This window comes from Chiloscyllium punctatum, chromosome 10 (assembly GCF_047496795.1).
Source record: "Chiloscyllium punctatum isolate Juve2018m chromosome 10, sChiPun1.3, whole genome shotgun sequence".
NCBI classification, from domain to species: domain Eukaryota; kingdom Metazoa; phylum Chordata; class Chondrichthyes; order Orectolobiformes; family Hemiscylliidae; genus Chiloscyllium; species Chiloscyllium punctatum.
This window is the reverse complement of record NC_092748.1, coordinates 37,918,201-37,936,952: the sequence shown is the minus strand read 5'-3', so window position 1 is coordinate 37,936,952 and position 18,752 is coordinate 37,918,201. Positions and strand designations below refer to the sequence as shown.

The 18,752-nt window shown below is 41.9% G+C and overlaps 1 protein-coding gene across 1 annotated transcript in view; it reads right to left on the bottom strand.

The window, feature by feature from the left end:
• pgap1 (post-GPI attachment to proteins inositol deacylase 1) overlaps window positions 1–18,752 on the bottom strand; it is a 170,875-nt gene that overhangs the window by 33,265 nt on the left and 118,858 nt on the right. Inside the window, exons 24-26 of the mRNA XM_072578291.1 lie at window positions 13,805–13,855; window positions 1,439–1,674; window positions 666–770 (exon numbers count right to left, since the gene is read on the bottom strand). Of these exons, the coding sequence (XP_072434392.1) occupies window positions 666–770; window positions 1,439–1,674; window positions 13,805–13,855 (392 nt within the window). The remainder of the gene's footprint in view (window positions 1–665; window positions 771–1,438; window positions 1,675–13,804; window positions 13,856–18,752) is intronic.

Genomic DNA, 18,752 nt, shown 5'->3' with positions numbered 1-18,752 from the left:
GCGGAGTGGACTCGATGGGCCGAATAGCCTTACTTCCACTCCTATGTCTTATGGTCTTATGGTCTTATATTAAGATTATTATATTATTATAATTTAGAAGGGGTGATCCACGATTATCAATCCAGTTGTAGAGGGTTACATCAATTAAAAGAGTTTGAGAGTCATTGTACTGCATTATTGCATAGTTAGCCTAATTTTAAATCTTGCCCAATTTTGTCTCTGATGAAATTCTTTTGCAATATTCTTGGAAGATAATCTTAAATACTTTTTTGGGAAAAAATGAAAAAATTACCTTTCATGTTCACAACTACACTTTTAATTGTGGAGCTAACTGGTAAAAATTACAACATCCACATCATTAAATCTCTCACTTATTTACTGCTATATTACACTGAGAAATTTAGTCTGAGACACAAATTATATACAAAGGGAATACTACAATAGTGTTGTCGTTATTAATGACTCTTGCTAAATGACTGTTAGATAGATGTTACTACACTCCCACATCACTGCCTAGCTGTCAAATTTAATACATTCACAATTTTTGAAGAGTTGCCCAGGGGTTGTTATCCTTCATCAATATATTTAATGAACAGCAGGAACCCATGGAAAGATCAGTATAAAACTCACCAAGGTATAGAAATGCAAGAGTAGCATAAAATTACCTTCTCTTAACTGAAGTTGAATGTGAATTAATGAGAAGTCCCATCGAGAACACAAGGATAATTGCAACAGAACCACAGGGGTCAGGATCAAGTCTTCTAGAATACCTGTTTAATGGAACAAAATATTACATGACTAATATATGAGAACTAGGACAAAGGAAAAAAACGGACAAATCAAACCAATAAATCCACTGCACATAAAAGAGGAATAAACAATCAGATTGTATTTTCTACCTTAGCCACATAATTGCTCTTATAAGGAAACTTTTGTGGGAAATAATGTTTAACTGTTGTTAAAAGCAGGTAAAGAGACACGTTAAGTTATAGTTACATAAAGGGAGCAGACATGGACATCACAAATGTAGGTTTCTGCAGGTTCTTCCTTTTATTGTGATTTTACCGCTTCAAAAATATGCCAAATTTGTTTCTAAACACAAAATGAGTTTGCCTGGCATTGATGCACAATGATGATACAGTGTACAGATCACACCATAAGTGCAATAATTTGAGTAAAATCCTCTCGTATGATAAAATATTGACATATGAATGACTGGCAATCAAATTTTTAAAAAAATCTAACTTCATATGTTAGTGTCAGATTGGATGTGAGTGTTGATGATTGACAAAAATAGTGGGCAGTAATTTCACAGTAATACATGGTTAATGTAATGTGATGATACATTAAGTTTAACAGATATTAATCCCAAATGTTGACTAACTTTGGAACAAGAAAGATTCAGTGGTTATTCAAATTGTTAGCAAAATGATCTTACCTGAGATTTTTAAACCAGTAAATAAATGAAGGTGCACTAAATAGAATAACCCAATTCAATAAATGTAGAATTGTAGTATGAATCTGAAGAGTATCCACTGCATCATCTACATCTGAAACTGACAGCAATTTATTGTTGTCTGGACTCAGTTGTTCTGGCTCTTTTGTTCTAGACTTGTCGCCTTCTTTTGCACTACAAGCAAATGCACCTTTCTTTATAATTTCCTGTTTTGGTGCCTGCAAATTAGAAGGAACATTCATGTGTTATGTGTTTGCTAAAAAAAAAAGCCCAAAATATTATACAAGGAAATATAACAAAAATGCTAAACATAAGCAATGATCAATGGTTAGTTGCTGAGAAGTTAGACTTGTTTTTCAATATTTATGAGTTATTGTATACAACTAAAGATGAATTCTGAGTAGCAAACAAAAATAATAAAAAGGTTAGTAACATGCTAGAATTATTAGATGATGATTAGTTGTGGGTGACAATCTAGTTTGATCTGTTGATCTTCCATCTTTGGCAGTTAACTATGTAATCAGCACATTTGATGTTCTCTCTAATTAAATACTGCACTGCTACTAACAGTACATCAAAGTCCTGCTTCTAAGGGCTAAGGTTGGCATTTTTAATTAACGTGTGGAATGGGCATCTTTATGAGTGAGATAACACCCATCAATGAGAAAACCCAACAAGTAAATGCCAACCAGACACTTACATGATCACATGGGCCTTCTCAGGGAATCACTTCTTGGGACAATGATGCTCTGCCCCACCTGAAGCTGGTGGCCATAGGCTGGCAAACTGATAGCAGCAGCACTCCTTTTGAGGTTCAGGCTGATAACTGTAGGTATTTTCTAATCAACCTGTTCAGAGATGTTATGACACATTTGTAGAGCAGATCGAACTTGAACCCAGGCCTCCTACTTCACAGGTAGAAATGCTGCCATTGCACACAACTTTCAGGCTAATAACTGTACAGCAAGACCAGGAACCGCTGGTAGTGTTTATTTGAATGGAGATAGTGGGGAGCAGAGACAAAGACGAAGAGGTAAATTTTACTGGCCACCCCCACCACCCCATTTGTACCAGTAATTATCCCCCGGAGTGGGGAAGGATTACAGTTGAACAAGTTGGCTGAAGGATGAGGCCTTTAGGTATTTGTTAACTGACCACTTAAGGGCCTCAGTTGGTGACAGGTTAGAAAGATAGACCTCTGGTTTTGAACTCTGTTCCATAAATGGCAGCAGATGCAGGATCAGTATTAGTTTTAAATCTGAGATAGATAGAATTTTGTTAAACAAAGGCAGGTATAAGGAATGAGGTCACAGATCAGCCCCAATCTCAATGAATGATGGTCCAGGCTCTGGGGCCGAATGGCCGCCTCCTGTTCTTACGATCTTCTACCCAGGACTGAATTTCCGAGGTGTTGGTAAGGGGGGGGTAGGTACCTCCCCGGTGCCACCCAACAGATTATTTGCCCTTTCTGCCACCTCTAGGGAGGGGAAATTCCCAGCCTAAGTGTGTGAAATATTGTGTTGTCTTGCTTTTAAATTAGAAATATGCTACATGGTTGGAGAGAGTGAGATCAAACATTCCCCACAAAATTATCCTTTAAAGAAAGTCTGCAGTGAATAATATCTCCTTTCAAAAATGATACTTTACATTTATTTGATGCAACTGTAATTTGTTAAAGGCCCATCTGTCAGAGACACAAGAACAAACTGGCGAGGCATCTGTTCTTGTCACGATATCTACCTTACAAAGTAAAAATTGTCAGTGACCACCGAAACTATTTCTAGTGATTTACTTCTGAATTTGTGCTCAATGAATATTCCTTGCAGGGCCTAGGCTTCCACAAATTTTCTTTTAACAAGAAGAATGGAATGGAGTTTAAACTTTGCTTCATGATTGCCATCAAAACTCTAATGACAACTTTGTACCATCCAATATAAACTAATCATCACCTCCTTCTCCCTAAATTTACTGTAAAGTGATTCCAGATGCGAAATAAGAATGAAGACAAATTAGCAGTGCAGCTACTGTTGAAATCCTGTTAATGTTGTTTGGTTGTTTTGTTTTAGGTGAAACATTTAACTATGCGTTGATAAACACATGGTCAAGGAATCATTGCTTTCTAAACATATAAGAGTAAGGTTAGACAAGGTATGCATCCTGCTCACATAGCATTTTGGATAGCACATTTGACACTAGTGTGCCTGTAAAGTTCAGTGGGTATCAATCCTCCCATCCAGATGGTTTGATACCTATCCTATTTCCACCACCTCAGGAATTAAGTTCAGGATGATAGGCTAGAAGTCTACCTTTCTAGAGGCAGGTTTGGCTTGAACAAAATATCTTAAGGTAAACAGCATTATCTTCACATTGATTAATATTCTGTCCTGTGCTAAGTAAATTAATATAGTACACCAGAGAATTTTGACATATCTTTCTTGGAGTTGAGGATAATAGACAATAATTTATCCATTCAAACAATTTACCTTTTAAAAGCTACATAAAACTTACATTAAATTAAGTTACTTGCCAGTAACATTTGTGCAAAGTGTATTTGTTAAAACAAGTTCCAGTAACCCCAACTAGTTGCAGCAATAGAATAGTGCTGTGTCCTTTTATTTCGAGAAGCTGAGTTTGAATCCAGCCTAATGGGAAGCAAAGCTGCTTTAATCAGCTGTAAGATCTTGTATAAAATGAATTTGGGAAGTCTTGACCCAGGCTCCTACAGGCACTATCCAAGAACAAAAATCTGCCTATATGTTGGCACAAATTGGCATTAAATTAGCAGCACTACTCAGAATTGTCAAAAAGGTGATTGCCATGATAAAAAGAATGGCGTGGGTGAGATGTTGTTTTGAAATTGAATTTTAAGACCTGAATTTTCCAATGCTATATATATCTGTACTGTCATTGGTTACCATAAGTTGAAATAAAATTTAATTTTTAAGCAGAGTCACTGGTTTTGTTGAACATAAAACTTCTCAAGAATCTTCCATGGAAATTTTGAATTTTTGGCTTGCATTTACAAGCTTTAGCTTCTACAATTATATTTTTAACAATCAAATCGATAAATCTCACAACCTGTTTTTTTACAGTAGTGATATTGCTGAAGTATTATTAATTACAGTAGGCATGAGTTGGCAAAATGCAGTAGACATTATAGTCTCAGAAGACCATTGGGCTGCTCTCACATTAGAGAGAGAAAGAGAGAGAGAGGGACAGACGACTAGTGGTGAGTTGAACCTGAGGGTCACCACGGCAACTTCAACCTATGTGGGAATTGAACGCAGCCAACTGAGCTAACTGAGAGAGTGGACAAATATGGCAAACCATATCGATGTGTTGCTTGTACTCCATTTCATAATAAAGAGCTGAAGTCTCCCTCCAAGGCCTCCAGCAATTCTCTACATTTTAAGTCCTTGATTTCAACTGGGCACCCAGAAGCTGGCGCATCACAAGTGAGGAGGAATACAAAATAGTCATGATTAGAAGAAATAGTCCTGAAAAAAAGAACCTGAAATTCGTCAATACATAATTCTGCAAAAAATGACGGAAATGGAGTGACCTGATAGAAGCTGACAAACTTAAAGGAGGCAGTTTTCACGTTCGCTCCTTGGTGTTAAACAAGCAGAGTGGATCACCCTCCTTTTGCAGAATTTACTTGATCTTCATTTTCACTGAATGAAAATTAAAATCGGGCAGGATATACAACGGTTAGGTGATTTCCTTCATTAGTGAACCTTCCAAGTGAAGGTCAAATTTGTCAACTTTGTCCCTTCCCATAACGTGTGTCAAAACTTTTCTTACAATCCCGATTACATGCAACTAATTTTCATTCCCTATTCCTTACGTGACTGAGAACATTAGTGTATTTCATTTCCATACATATCAAGTTTGCACCTTCTCCAGTAGGTACATCCACATACTGAATCAGAAAATTATCTTGTACACACTTAAGAAATTCCTCTCCATCTAAACCTTTAACACTATGGCAGTCCCAGTCAATGTTTGGAAAGTTAAAATCCCCTACCATAACTACCCTATTATTCTTACAGATAACTGAGATCTCCTTACAAGCTTGTTTCTCAATTTCCCTCTGGCTATTGGGGGGGTCTATAATACAATCCCAATAAGGTGATCATCCTTTTCTTATTTCTCAGTTGCAGCCAGATAACTTCCCTGGATGTATTTCTGGGAATATCCTCTCTCAGCACAACTGTAATGCTATCCCTTATCAAAAATGCCACTCACTCTCCTCTCTTGCCTCCCTTTCTATCCTTCCTGTTGCATTTGTATCCTGGAACATTAAGCTGCCAGTCCTGTCCATCCCTGAGCCATGTTTCCAAAATTGCTACGATACCCCAGTCCCATGTTCCTAACTACGCCCTGAGTTCATCTGCCTTCCCTGTTAGGCCCCTTGCATTGAAATAAATGCAGTTTAATTTATTAGTCCTACTTTGTCCCTGCCTGCCTGACTGTTTGACTCACTTCTGTTCTCAGCTGTACCCATCACAGATCGATCTCTTTCCTCACTATCGCCCTGGGTCCCACACCCCCACCTTACTGGTTTAAATCCTCCCAAGCAGTTCTAGCAAATCTCCCTGCCAGTATATTAGTCCCCTTTCAATTTAGGTGCAATCCGTCCTTCTTGTACAGGTCATTTCTACCCCAAAAGAGATTCCATTGATCCAAAAATATGAATCCTTCTCCCATACACCAGCTCCTCAGCCATGCATTCATCTGCTCTATCCTCCTGTTCCTGCCCTCACTAGCTCATAGCACTGGGAGTAATCCAGATATTACCCTTGAGGACCTCCTTTTTAAATTTCTGCCTAACTCGCTGTCATCTCCCTTCAGAGTCTCAACCTTTTCCCTTCCAATGTCGTTGGTTCCAATGTGGACAATGACCTCCTGCTGGCCCCTTTCCCCCGTGAGAACATTCTGCAGCCTCTCTGAGGCATCCTTGATCTTGGCACCAGGGAAACAACACACCATTCTGCTTTTCCTCTGCTGGCCACAGAATTGTCTACCTGTACCTCTGACTACAGATTCCCCTAACACAATTGATCTCTTGGCAGCCGACATACCCCTCGTTGCATTAGAGCCAGTCTCAGTACCAGAAACCTGGCAGTTCGTGCTACGTCCCCCTGAGAATTCATCACCCAATACATTTTCCAAAACAGCATACCTGTTTGAAATGGGTATATCCACAAAAGACTCCTGCCCTAGGTCCCGACCTCTCTCACCCTTCCTGGAGTTGACCCATCTATGTGACTGTATCTGAGACTGACAGGATAGATTGAGTGAATCCTCAGAAGAATATAAAGAAAGTAGGAGTATACTTAAGAGGGAAATCAGGAGGGCAAAACGAGGAAATGAGATAGCTTTGGCAAATAGAATTAAGGAGAATTCAAAGGGATTTTACAAATATATTAAGGACAAAAAGGTAACTAGGGAGAGAATAGGGCCCCTCAAAGATCAGCAAGGCGGCCTTTGTGTGGAGCCACAGAAAATGGGAGAGATACTAAATGAATATTTTGCATCAGTATTTACTGTGGAAAAGGATATGGAAGACATAGACTGTAGGGAAATAGATGGTGACATCTTGCAAAATGTCCAGATTACAGAGGAGGAAGTGCTGGATGTCTTGAAACGGTTAAAAGTGGATAAATCCCCAGGAACTGATCAGGTGTACCCAAGAACTCTGTGGGAAGCTAGAGAAGTGATTGCTGGGCCTCTTGCTGAGATATTTGTATCATCGATAGTCACAGGTGCGGTGCCGGAAGACTGGAGGTTGGAAAACATGGTGCCACTGTTTAAGAAGAGCGGTAAAGACAAGCCAGGGAAATGTAGACCAGTGAGCCTGACCTCGGTGGTGGGCAAGTTGTTGGAGGGAATACTGAGGGACAGGATTTACATGTATTTGGAAAGGCAAGGACTGACTCGGGATCGTCAACATGGCTTTGTGTGTGGGAAATCATGTCTCACAAACTTGATTGAGTTTTTTTTGAAGAAGTAACAAAGAGGATTGATGAGGGCAGAGCAGTAGATGTGATCTATATGGACTTCAGTAGGGCGTTCGACAAGATTCCCCATGGGAGACCGAGTAGCAAGGTTAGATCTCATGGAATACAGGGAGAACTAGCCATTTGGATACAGAACTGGCACAAAGGTAGAAGACACAGGGTAGTGGTGGAGGGTTGTTTTTCAGACTGGAGGCCTGTGGCCAGTGGAGTGCCACAAGGATCGGTGCTGGGCCCTCTACTTTTTGTCATTTACCTAAATGATTTGGATGCAAGCATAAGAGGTACAGTTAGTAAGTTTGCAGATGACACCAAAATTGGAGGTGTAGTGGACAGAGAAGAGGGCTACCTCAGATTACAATGGGATCTGGACCAGATGGGCCAATGGGCTGAGAAGTGGCAGATGGAGTTTAATTCAGATAAATGCGAGGTGCTGCATTTTGAGAAAGCAAATCTTAGCAGGACTTATACAGTTAATGGTAAGGTCCTAGGGAGTGTTGCTGAACAAAGAGACATTGGAGTGCAGGTTCATAGCTCCTTGAAAGTGGAGTTGCAGGAAGATAGGATAGTGAAGAAGGCGTTTGGTATGCTTTCCTTTAATGGTCAGAGTATTGAGTACAGGAGTTGGGAGGTCATGTTGCGGCTGTACAGGACATTGGTTAGGCCACTGTTGGAATACTGCGTGCAATTCTGGTCTCCTTCCTATTGGAAAGATATTGTGAAACTTGAAAGGGTTCAGAAAAGATTTACAAGGATGTTGCCAGGGTTGGAGGATCTCAGCTACAGGGAGAGGCTGAATAGACTGGGGCTGTTTTCCCTGGAGCGGAGGCTGAGGGGTGACAGTTTGTTTTAAAATTACTTACCTGTAGCGGGCAGCGGTGTTTTTTTTTCCTCTCTCTTCACAGAAAGAGCAGGAGCAGCAGGGGAAGTGATGTCTACCAGAGGGGCAGCCGGGAAGGAAAACAGTGAGTATAAATACTCACCCTTCGACACCAACGGTCATTTGAGTGGGAGCAGCAGCTGAGTAAAAACGAACCTGGAAGACTACAGCTTAGGTAAGACAGTGTGTTTTAAAATTACTTACCTGTAGCGGGCAGCGGTGTTTTTTTTCCTCTCTCTTCACAGAAAGAGCGGGAGAAGCAGGTGAAGTGATGTCTACCAGAGGGGCAGCCGGGAAGGAAAGCAGTGAGTATATAAATCAGGAAGGCGGCTAAACCCGAGATTCTACACCTGTAGTATCTCCCACCCACTCTCCTCCTCTAACCTCCTTAACTACACTTTTTTTTTTAAGGAAAGGATTTTCTATTTCTTTACCAGTGACTGGTTAAAAATTTACTAATTTTTTGTGTGTGTATATATATTAATTCTTTTTTAGGGAAAGATTATAACAGAAAGGTATCAGAAAGTATTCTAAATCAAACTTGTATAAAGTAACTAAGTGATTAATTAACTAAGCAGAGTTGGCTGGGCAGGTGATGTGCTGTAGCTGTATGATGTGGGAGCTGGCTGATCCCATTGTGAATGGCAGTGACCACATCTGCAGCAAGTGTTGGTTGCTGGAAGAACTTCGGATCAGAGTTGATGATCTGGAATCTGAGCTTCAAACACTGGGGCACATCCGGGAGGGGGAGAGTTACCTGGACGCTTTGTTTCAGGAGGCAGTCACACCTGGGAGATTAAGTAATTCACATTCAGCTAGTGGTCAGGCTCATCAGAGTGTGACTGTAAGTGGAGGCAGGTAGGGGGGAACCTGAGTTCAGGAGTGGAGGAGCCTCAGCCCTTGACCTTGTCCAACAGGTATGAGATTCTTGCTCCCTGTTCGGATGAGGAAAAGGGCTCTGGACAGGATGAGCCAACTGACCAAGGCACCATGGTGCAGAAGGCCATTCAAGAGGGGGGAGTTAATAGACAAGTAGTGGTTATAGGGGATTCTATAGTTAGGGGGACAGATAGTATCCTTTGCAAGCCGGATCGGGAGTCTCGCATGGTGTGTTGCCTGCCCGGTGCCAGGGTGCGGGACATCTCCGACCGGCTTGAAAGGATATTGGAGCGGGAGGGGGAGGATCCAGTTGTTGTGGTCCACGTTGGTACTAACAACATAGGCAAGACTAGGGTGGAGGACCTGTTTGGGGATTACGAAGCACTAGGCAGGAAATTGAAGCACAGGTCCTCAAGGGTCATAATCTCCGGATTACTGCCCGAGCCACGTGCCAATTGGCATAGGGACAAGAAAATTAGGCAAGTAAACACGTGGCTAAGGGATTGGTGTGGGAAAGAGGGATTCCACTTCATGGGGCATTGGCATCAGTTTTGGAATGGGGGGATCTGTACCGTTGGGACGGTCTCCACCTGAACCAATCAGGTACCAATGTTCTAGCGAAGAGGATAAATAGGGTGGTCAGTAGGACTTTAAACTTCTGAGTTGGGGGGAAGGGAAAGTGAAAGCAACAGGGAGTATGGTGTTAAATGAAAAGACAAGCAGCAGGATAGCATGTGTCCAGGCGGATTTAAAATTGAGGCAGACTGGGAATGCAGAAAAAAGCAAGAATAACTTAGGACATCATATGACTTCCAATATCTCTAATCTTAATTAAGGCACTTTACCTGAATGCTCGTAGCATTCATAACAAAGCAGATGAACTAATGGCACAGATCATAGTGAATGATTATGATGTGGTAGGCATCACAGAGACTTGGTTACAGGGGGGTCAGGACTGGCAGTTAAACCTCCAAGGATTTTCAATTTATCGAAAAGACAGGGAGGTCGGCAGGGGGGTGGGGTTGCCTTGTTAGTTAAGAACAATATTAAATCTATGGCACTAAATGACATAGTGTCTGATGATGTGGAGTCTGTGTGGGTGGAATTGAGGAACCACAAAGGCAAAAAAACCATAGTGGGAGTTGTGTACAGATCTCCCAGCAGTGGTCAGGACCAGGGACGCAACATGTACCGGGAAATAGAGAAGGCATGTCAGAAAGGCAAGGTCACAGTGATCATGGGAGACTTCAATATGCAGGTGGACTGGGTAAATAATGTTGCCAGTGGATCCAAAGAAAGGGAATTCATGGAATGCTTACAGGATGGCTTTTTGGAACAGCTTGTCATGGAGCCCACAAGGGAGCATGCTATTCTGGACTTAGTGCTTTGCAATGAACCAGACTTTATAAAAGATCTTAAAGTAAGGGAACCCTTAGGAAGCAGCGATCATAATATGGTAGAGTTCAGTCTGCAGTTTGAAAGAGAGAAGGCAAAATCAGATGTAGTGGTGTTACAGTTAAATAAAGGTAATTATGAGGGCATGAGAGCGGAACTGACAAAAATAGAGTGGAAGCAGAGCCTAGCAGGGAAGACAGTAGAGCAAAAATGGCAGGAGTTTGTGGGTATAATTGAGGACACTGTACAGAGGTTCATCCCCAAGAAAAGAAAGATTATCCAGGGAGGGATTAGACAGTCATGGCTGATAAAGGAAGTCAGGAAATGTATTAAAGAAAAAGAGAGATCCTATAAAGTGGCCAAGAGCACTGGAAAATCAGAAGATTGGGAAGGCTACAAAAACAAACAGAGGATAACAAAAAGTAATAAGAGAGGAGAGGATCAAATATGAAGGTAGGCTAGCCAGTAATATTAGAAATGATAGTAAAAGTTTCTTTCAATACATAAGAAACAAACGACAGACAAAAGTAGACATTGGGCCACTTCAAACTGATGCTGGAAGCCTAGTGATGGGAGATAAGGAAATAGCAGGAGAACTTAATAAGTACTTTGCATCAGTTTTCACAGTGGAAGACATGAGTAATATCCCAACAATTAAAGGGAGTCAGGGGTCTGAGTTGAGTATGGTTGTCATTACAAAAGAGATAGTGCTAGAAAAGCTAAAAAGTCTTAAAATTTATAAATCTCCTGGCCCCGATGGGATACATCCTGGAGTTCTGAGAGAGGTGGCTGAGGAAATAGCGGAGGCATTGGTTGAGATCTTTCAAGAGTCACTGGAGTCACAGAAAGTCCCGGATGATTGGAAGATCGCTGTTGTAACCCCATTGTTTAAGAAAGGATCAAGACAAAAGATGGAAAATTATAGGCCAATTAGCCTAACCTCGGTTGTTGGTAAAATTCTAGAATCCATCTTTAAGGATGAGGTTTCTAAATTCTTAGAAGAGCAGAGTCTGATTAGAACAAGTCAACATGGATTTAGTAAGGGGAGGTCGTGCCTGACAAACCTGTTGGTATTCTTTGAAGAGGTGACAAGTAGGTTAGACCAGGGAAACCCAGTGGATGTGGTCTACCTAGACTTCCAAAAGGCCTTTGATAAGATGCCACACGGGAGGCTGCTGAGCAAGGTGAGGGCCCATGGTGTTCGAGGTGAGCTACTGGGATGGATTGAGGATTGGCTGTCGGACAGAAGGCAGAGAGTTGGGATAAGATGTTCTTTTTCAGAATGGCAGCCGGTGACGAGTGGTGTCCTGCAGGGTTCAGTGTTGGGGCCACAGCTGTTCGCATTATATATTAATGATCTGGATGAAGGTACTGGGGAAATTCTAGCAAAGTTTGCAGATGATACGAAGTTAGGTGGACAGGCAGGTAGTACTGAGGAAGTGGGGAGGCTGCAGAAGGATCTAGACAGTTTGGGAGAGTGGTCCAGGAAATGGCTGATGGAGTTCAACCTGAACAAATGCGAGGTCTTGCACTTTGGCAAAAAGAATAAAAGCACAGACTACTTTCTAAACAGTGAGAAAATTCGTAAAGCCAAAGTACAAAGGGATCTGGGAGTGCTAGTCGAGGGTTCTCTAAAGGTCAACATGCAGGTCGAGTCTGTGATTAAGAAAGCGAATGCAATGTTGTCACTTATCTCAAGAGGGTTGGAATATAAAAGCACCACTGTGCTACTGAGACTTTATAAAGCTCTGGTTAGGCCCCATTTGGAGTACTGTGTCCAGTTTTGGTCCCCACACCTCAGGAAGGACATACTGGCACTGGAACATGTCCAGTGGAGATTCACAGGGATGATCCCTGGAATGGTAGGACTAACATATAAGGAACGGCTGAGGATCCTGGGCTTGTATTCATTGGAGTTTAGAAGATTAAGGGGAGACTTAATAGAGACGTACAAGATAATACATGGCTTGGAAAGGGTGGATGCTAGGAAATTGTTTCCGTTAGGTGAGGAGACTAGGACCCGTGGACACAGCCTTAGAATTAGAGGGGGTAAATTCAGAACAGAAATGCGGAGACATTTCTTCATCCAGAGAGTGGTGGGCCTGTGGAATTCATTGCCGCAGAGTGCAGTGGAGACTGGGACGCTAAATGTCTTCAAGGCAGAGATTGATAGATTCTTGTTGTCTCGGGGAATTAAGGGCTACGGGGAGAATGCGGGTAAGTGGAGTTGAAATGCCCATCAGCCATGATTGAATGGCGGAGTGGACTCAATGGGCCGAATGGCCTTACTTCCACTCCTATGTCTTATGGTTGTATAGAGGTTTACAAAATTATGAGGGGCATGGATAGGATAAATAGGCAAAGTCTTTTCCCTGGGGTCGGGGAGTCCAGAACTAGAACGCATAGGTTTAGGGTGAGAGGGGAAAGATATAAAAGAGACCTAAGGGGCAACTTTTTCACGCAGAGGGTGGTACGTGTATGGAATGAGCTGCCAGGAGATGTGGTGGAGGCTGGTACAATTGCAACATTTAAGAGGCATTTGGATGGGTATATGAATAGGAAAGGTTTGGAGGGATATGGGCCAGGTGCTGGCAATTGGGACTAGATTGGGTTGGGCTATCTGGTCAGCATGGACGGGTTGGACTGAAGGGTCTGTTTCCATGCTGTACATCTCTATGACTCTATGTATTAACAGCTGCTGCTGCTGCTTTTTCCACTACAAATTTTCTTATAGCTTATAGAATTTTACAATACAGAGGGTGGCCCACTGTGTATGTACTGGCTCCCGAATGAACTACCAAGCTAGTCCCATTCTCCATGCTATCTCCATAGCCCTCTAAATTCTTCACTTTCAAATATATATCCAGCTCTGTTTTGAAACCTCCTATGGAATCCATCTCCACCATTCTCCCAGGCAGTTCATTTCAAATTCTAAAAACTCTGAGTAAAGAAATTTCTCCTCATCTCACTCCTAACTGACATACTACTGACATATTAGTTAGTGAAAAATGGAATATCCTTATTTCCCTGTCAAAACATTAAAGAAAAATATCAGAGACCCTGATAAAACATTCATTTTTCATCAGAAAATGAATAAATCACCTCAGATAAAGGCAAAGCTTACAAACTATACATTAACACAAATAAAATACCAAAAATAAAATCTGGCCATACCAAATTAAGAATGCTTTTCATTGTGCGTACTGAAGCTTGCAGGCTTAGGACCTAGGGTAAAATACAAGTTAAATATTTAATGTCTGAGTTATAACTAAAATTTTGCTATCTATAAATAGTCGATACAATAATAATGTAAAATTGCTTCATGTAAAATACAAGTAAAAATCTTAAACGCATAGTTTTAAATGTATGTCAATAATTGTGACTAATCATATAACAAAATGCAAATAAAATTGTCATTTATATATGCATTATATTTAAACATCTCAAAGGTTTTACTCAAAGTGCTATTTTTGGAATGCAATAACCATCAAGTTCACATACATCACAGAAATCAACCTGTGAACAATAACGAGATGTGACCAAATACTGAGTGGCACTGGCTGAAAGAAAATGTTGACTAAAGTAACTGGAGATGTGCAGGGATTTCTTTAAATTGTGCCCTTTATAGGTTGAATTTTTCTCTTCTATTTGAGTATTCTGTTCCTGGGAAGGTTCTCACAATTGTCTAAAGCAGTGTAGCAGCATTACTGCACACAGAAATTGAAGCACTCAAAAAAAGGCAAAAGAACTAAGGAAGAGCAAATTTTCCTCCAGAAGCTGTTTTTTTAAAGGCAAAAATAACAAAAACTATTAAATGAGAAGTTGCAAAACTTGAACATTTATTAAACCTCCAGAATCCTAAGGCTGAATTTCACTGAGATTTGGCTGTCAATTTTAGGGAGTTTCATGTAGAGTTTCTCTCCCACATTTTAACACTGATTACAGCATTATGCATCACACCTCTTTGGCACCACTCTCGTAGAATAGGCCACTCTGGGATTCATACATCGGTACTTAAATCTCAGCTTTCTACCAAGCTGCTAGCCATGAATAGCCTTTCAAAGTCTAACTGTGGGAGGGCAACAAGAAAGGTTTTAAGGACACATAAGTGGCAGAGGCATCGTTGCATTGTACATAGAAACTCAAATCCATTAGTGTATTACCATCTTATGCATCACCTGTCTGACTGACTGCCAGGGTAACTCTCATGACAAGAATCAAATTACACAAGCTGCCCATCTTTAATACCAGACTATATTAAACACCCTGATGCTGCCCTTTTCCTAACATAGGATAGGATAACATCTCGTCCTTGTTCAGGACTGACCATGGTCTACCCTCAAATGAATGGAAAGGGCAACCTTGACCAATGACTGACCAGCCTTGAAGGATTGATGAGCAGCTCCCTACCTAACATACATTTATATAAATGATTTAGATGTGAACATGGGAGGTATGGTAAGTTTACAGTTGACACCAAAATTGGGGGTATAGTGTCCAAAACTGGAGAGCATAAGTTGAAGGTGAGAGGGGAAAGATTGAAAGGAACCTAAGAGGCAACTTTCTCACACAGAGGGTGGTGTGTGTGTGGAATGAACTGCCAGAGGAAATGGGGGAGGCTGATACAATTACAACATTTAAAAGGCATTTGGATGAGTATATGAATAGGAAGGGGTTCGAGGGATATGGGCCAAGTGCTGGCAAATCGGACTAGACTGGACCTGCAGGATTGAGGCCAACTCCCCAGACTAGCTGACTGATCTGGTCCAAGCACCTTGATTGAAGTTACGTACTGGACTTGATTGACGATGGCAGGATCCCTTGACTCATGACAGTCCCCTTGAACTCGAACAAGAATTATTCCCCTTAGACTGACAGACATGGCCATTTGGCTGAAACTGTTTGGCAGCAATATTTTAATGAAAGATATCTGTGCACTCCAAACTCCAGTATCAAATTGGATAACTATTGTCAATGAGTTGGAGATGTGCCATAATGATGTGGGGAAGCTGTTGCGATGCTAACCAATGCTAACCTCTGTGGATGGGGATGCAGGTGGTCAGTGCCTAAGCAACATGCCTTGATATGTTGCAGGCTGTTGGTGATGGAAGTCTGGACGAGCAAACAGTGAGCTGGACCTGCTCTGACCTTCACGTTGGGAACTAACATTGTCTGGTTTATTTCCACCATGTGGGAGAATTGTAAACTGCATTTAAATTTGGTGAGAATAAGTAATAATGACATATGAACGCATGCAATTGTTCTCTCACCACTCACTAACATGATTCACAGACCTTTATCTTGACTTCAAGAATCACATTTTTCTGATCTTGCCATATTTTCCCAACTCTAGTGCCAGTTTGCATTTTGTTTGGGACTAGGAAAATTCAGCACTTTGAAACAGCAGAAAGCACACAGAACACAGAAGAATACAGCACAATACAGACCATTCGGCCCTCAATGTTGTGCCGGCCTTCTATTCTACTTAGAGGTCACACTAACCTAAATACCTTTCATTGTACTAATTTCCATGTGCCCATCCAAGAGTCTCTTAAAAGTCCCTAATGTAGCTGACTCTACCACCACCACTGGCAGTGCATTCCAAGCACCCTCCACTCTCTGAGTAAAGAATCTACCCTAAACCTTCCTCCAATCACCTTAAAATTATGCCCCCTTGTGATTGACATTTCCGCCATGGAAAAAAGTCTCTGGCTATCCACTCTATCTATGCCCCTCAACATCTTGAACACCTCTATCAAGTCACCTCTCAACCTTCTTCGCCCCAATGAGAATAGCCCTAGCTCCTTCAACCTTTTTTCCCCATGACATGACCTCCAGTCCAGGCAGCATCATGGTAAATCTCTGCACCCTCTCTAAACCTTTCACATCCTATAATGAGGTGACCAGAACTGAACACAATATTCCAAGTGTGGTTTAACCAGGATTCTACAGAGCTGCAGCATGACCTTACAGCTCTTAAACTCAATTCCCCCTGCTAATGAAAGTCAACACATCATATGCCTTCTTAAGTACCCTACCAACCTGGATGGCAACTTTGAGGGACCTATGGACACGGACCCCGAGATCCCTCTGTTCCTCCACACTGCCAAGAATCCTGCCTTTAACCCTGTATTCTGTATTCAATTTCAACCTTCCAAAGTGAATCACTTCACACTTTTTCCAGGTTGAACTCCATCTGCCACTTATCAGCCCAGTTCTGCAGCCTGTCAATGTCTCATTGCAACCTACAACAGCCCTCCACACTATCCACAACTCCACCAACTTTCATGTCATCGGCAACTTACTAACCCACCCTTCCACTTCCTCATCCATGTCATTTATAAAGATCACAGAAAGCAGAGGTCCCAGAACCAATCCCTGCGAAACTCCACTGATCACTGAGCTCCAGACTGAACACTTTCTGTTTACCACCACCCTCTGTCTTCTATGGGCCAGCCAATTCTGTATCCAGACAGACAGGATTCCCTGTATCCTATGCCTCCTTACTTTCTGAATGAGCCTACCATGGGGAGCCTTTCTAAACGCCTTGCTAAAATCCATGTTCACCACATCCACTGGTCTAAGATTCATCAATATGTTTTGCCACATCCTCAAAGAATTCACTAAGGTTTGTGAGGCATGATCTGCCTCTCACAAATCCACGTTAGCTATCTCTAATCAAACTATGGTCTTCCAAGTAATCATAAATTCTGTCTCTCAGAATCCTCTCCAATACTTTGCATACTACAGACATAAGACTAACCGGTCTGTAATTCCCAGGATTATCCCTATTCCCATTCTTGAACAAGTAAATAAACATTTGTCACCCTCCAACCATCTGGCACTACTTCAGTGGACAGTGAAGATGCGAAGATCATTGCCAAAGGCGCAGTAATCCTGTAGTAACCTAGGCTATATCCCGTTGAGCCCAGGGGATTTATCTATCCTTTACAGCACATCCTCCTTCCTAACATCAACCTGTTCTAGCATATCAGTCTGTTTCACGCTGTCATCAGAAACATCAAGGTCCTTCTCAATAGTAAATTCTGAAGCAATGTATTCATTAAGGACCTCCCTTGCACATGACTGTGCAGTGATGCAAAGATTGAATCACATCATCAAGTTTACTGATGACACAACTGTAGTGGGTCTCATTAGCAAGAACGACTAGTCAGCAATCACAGAGGAGTTGCAGCAGCTAACGGGCTGGTGCAGAGCCAACAACCTGTCTCTGAACGTGGACAAAACAAAAAAGATGGTTGTTGACTTCAGGAGGGCATGGAACGACCACTCTCCACTGGACATTGACTGCTCCCCCGTGGAGATCATGAAGAGCACCAAATTTCTTGGCGTCCACCTGGCAGAAAATCTCACCTGGTCCCTCAACACCAGCTCCACAGCCGAGAAAGCCCAGCAGCATCTCTACTTGTTGCATAGACTGAGGAAAGCCAACTCCCTTCCCCCCCACCCACCACCACCACCACCACCACCCTCACCACATTCTACAGATGGTTATTGAGAGTATCCTGAGCTGCAGCACCACTGCCTGGTTCGGGAATTGCACTGTCTCGGATCGTAAGACCCTACAACGGATAGTGAGGACAGCTGAGAAGACCATCGGGGTCTCTTCCCCCTCCATTACGGACATTTACTCCACACGGTGCATTGTGGAAGACTCCACCCACTCCTCACTCAAACTCTTCTCCTTCCTGCCATCTGACAAAAAAATATCAGAGCATTCAGTCCCTCATGGCCAGACTGTGCAACAGTTTCTTCCCACAAGCCATCAGGCTCCTTAACACTATGATCGGACTCTTTTCCATTGAAATTCTTTGCACGACTTTGAATTGCTGCTAGAACAATGTCTATTAGTTATCATTCTTTTATTAAAATATAATTTGCGTGTTTTGCACTTGTGCATTTTATGCCGCCCTTTGCATGATCATATAGTTTGTCCATGTAGCACCTTGGTCCTGGAGGAACGCTGTCTCGTTTTTACTGCATCGGTTGTATATGATAGAAATAACAAATAAAATCTACTCTACTCTACCTGCTTCCTCTGACTCCAGTTGCAAGGTCCCTCCACTATCCCTGATCAGCCCTATCCTCACTCTGGCCATCC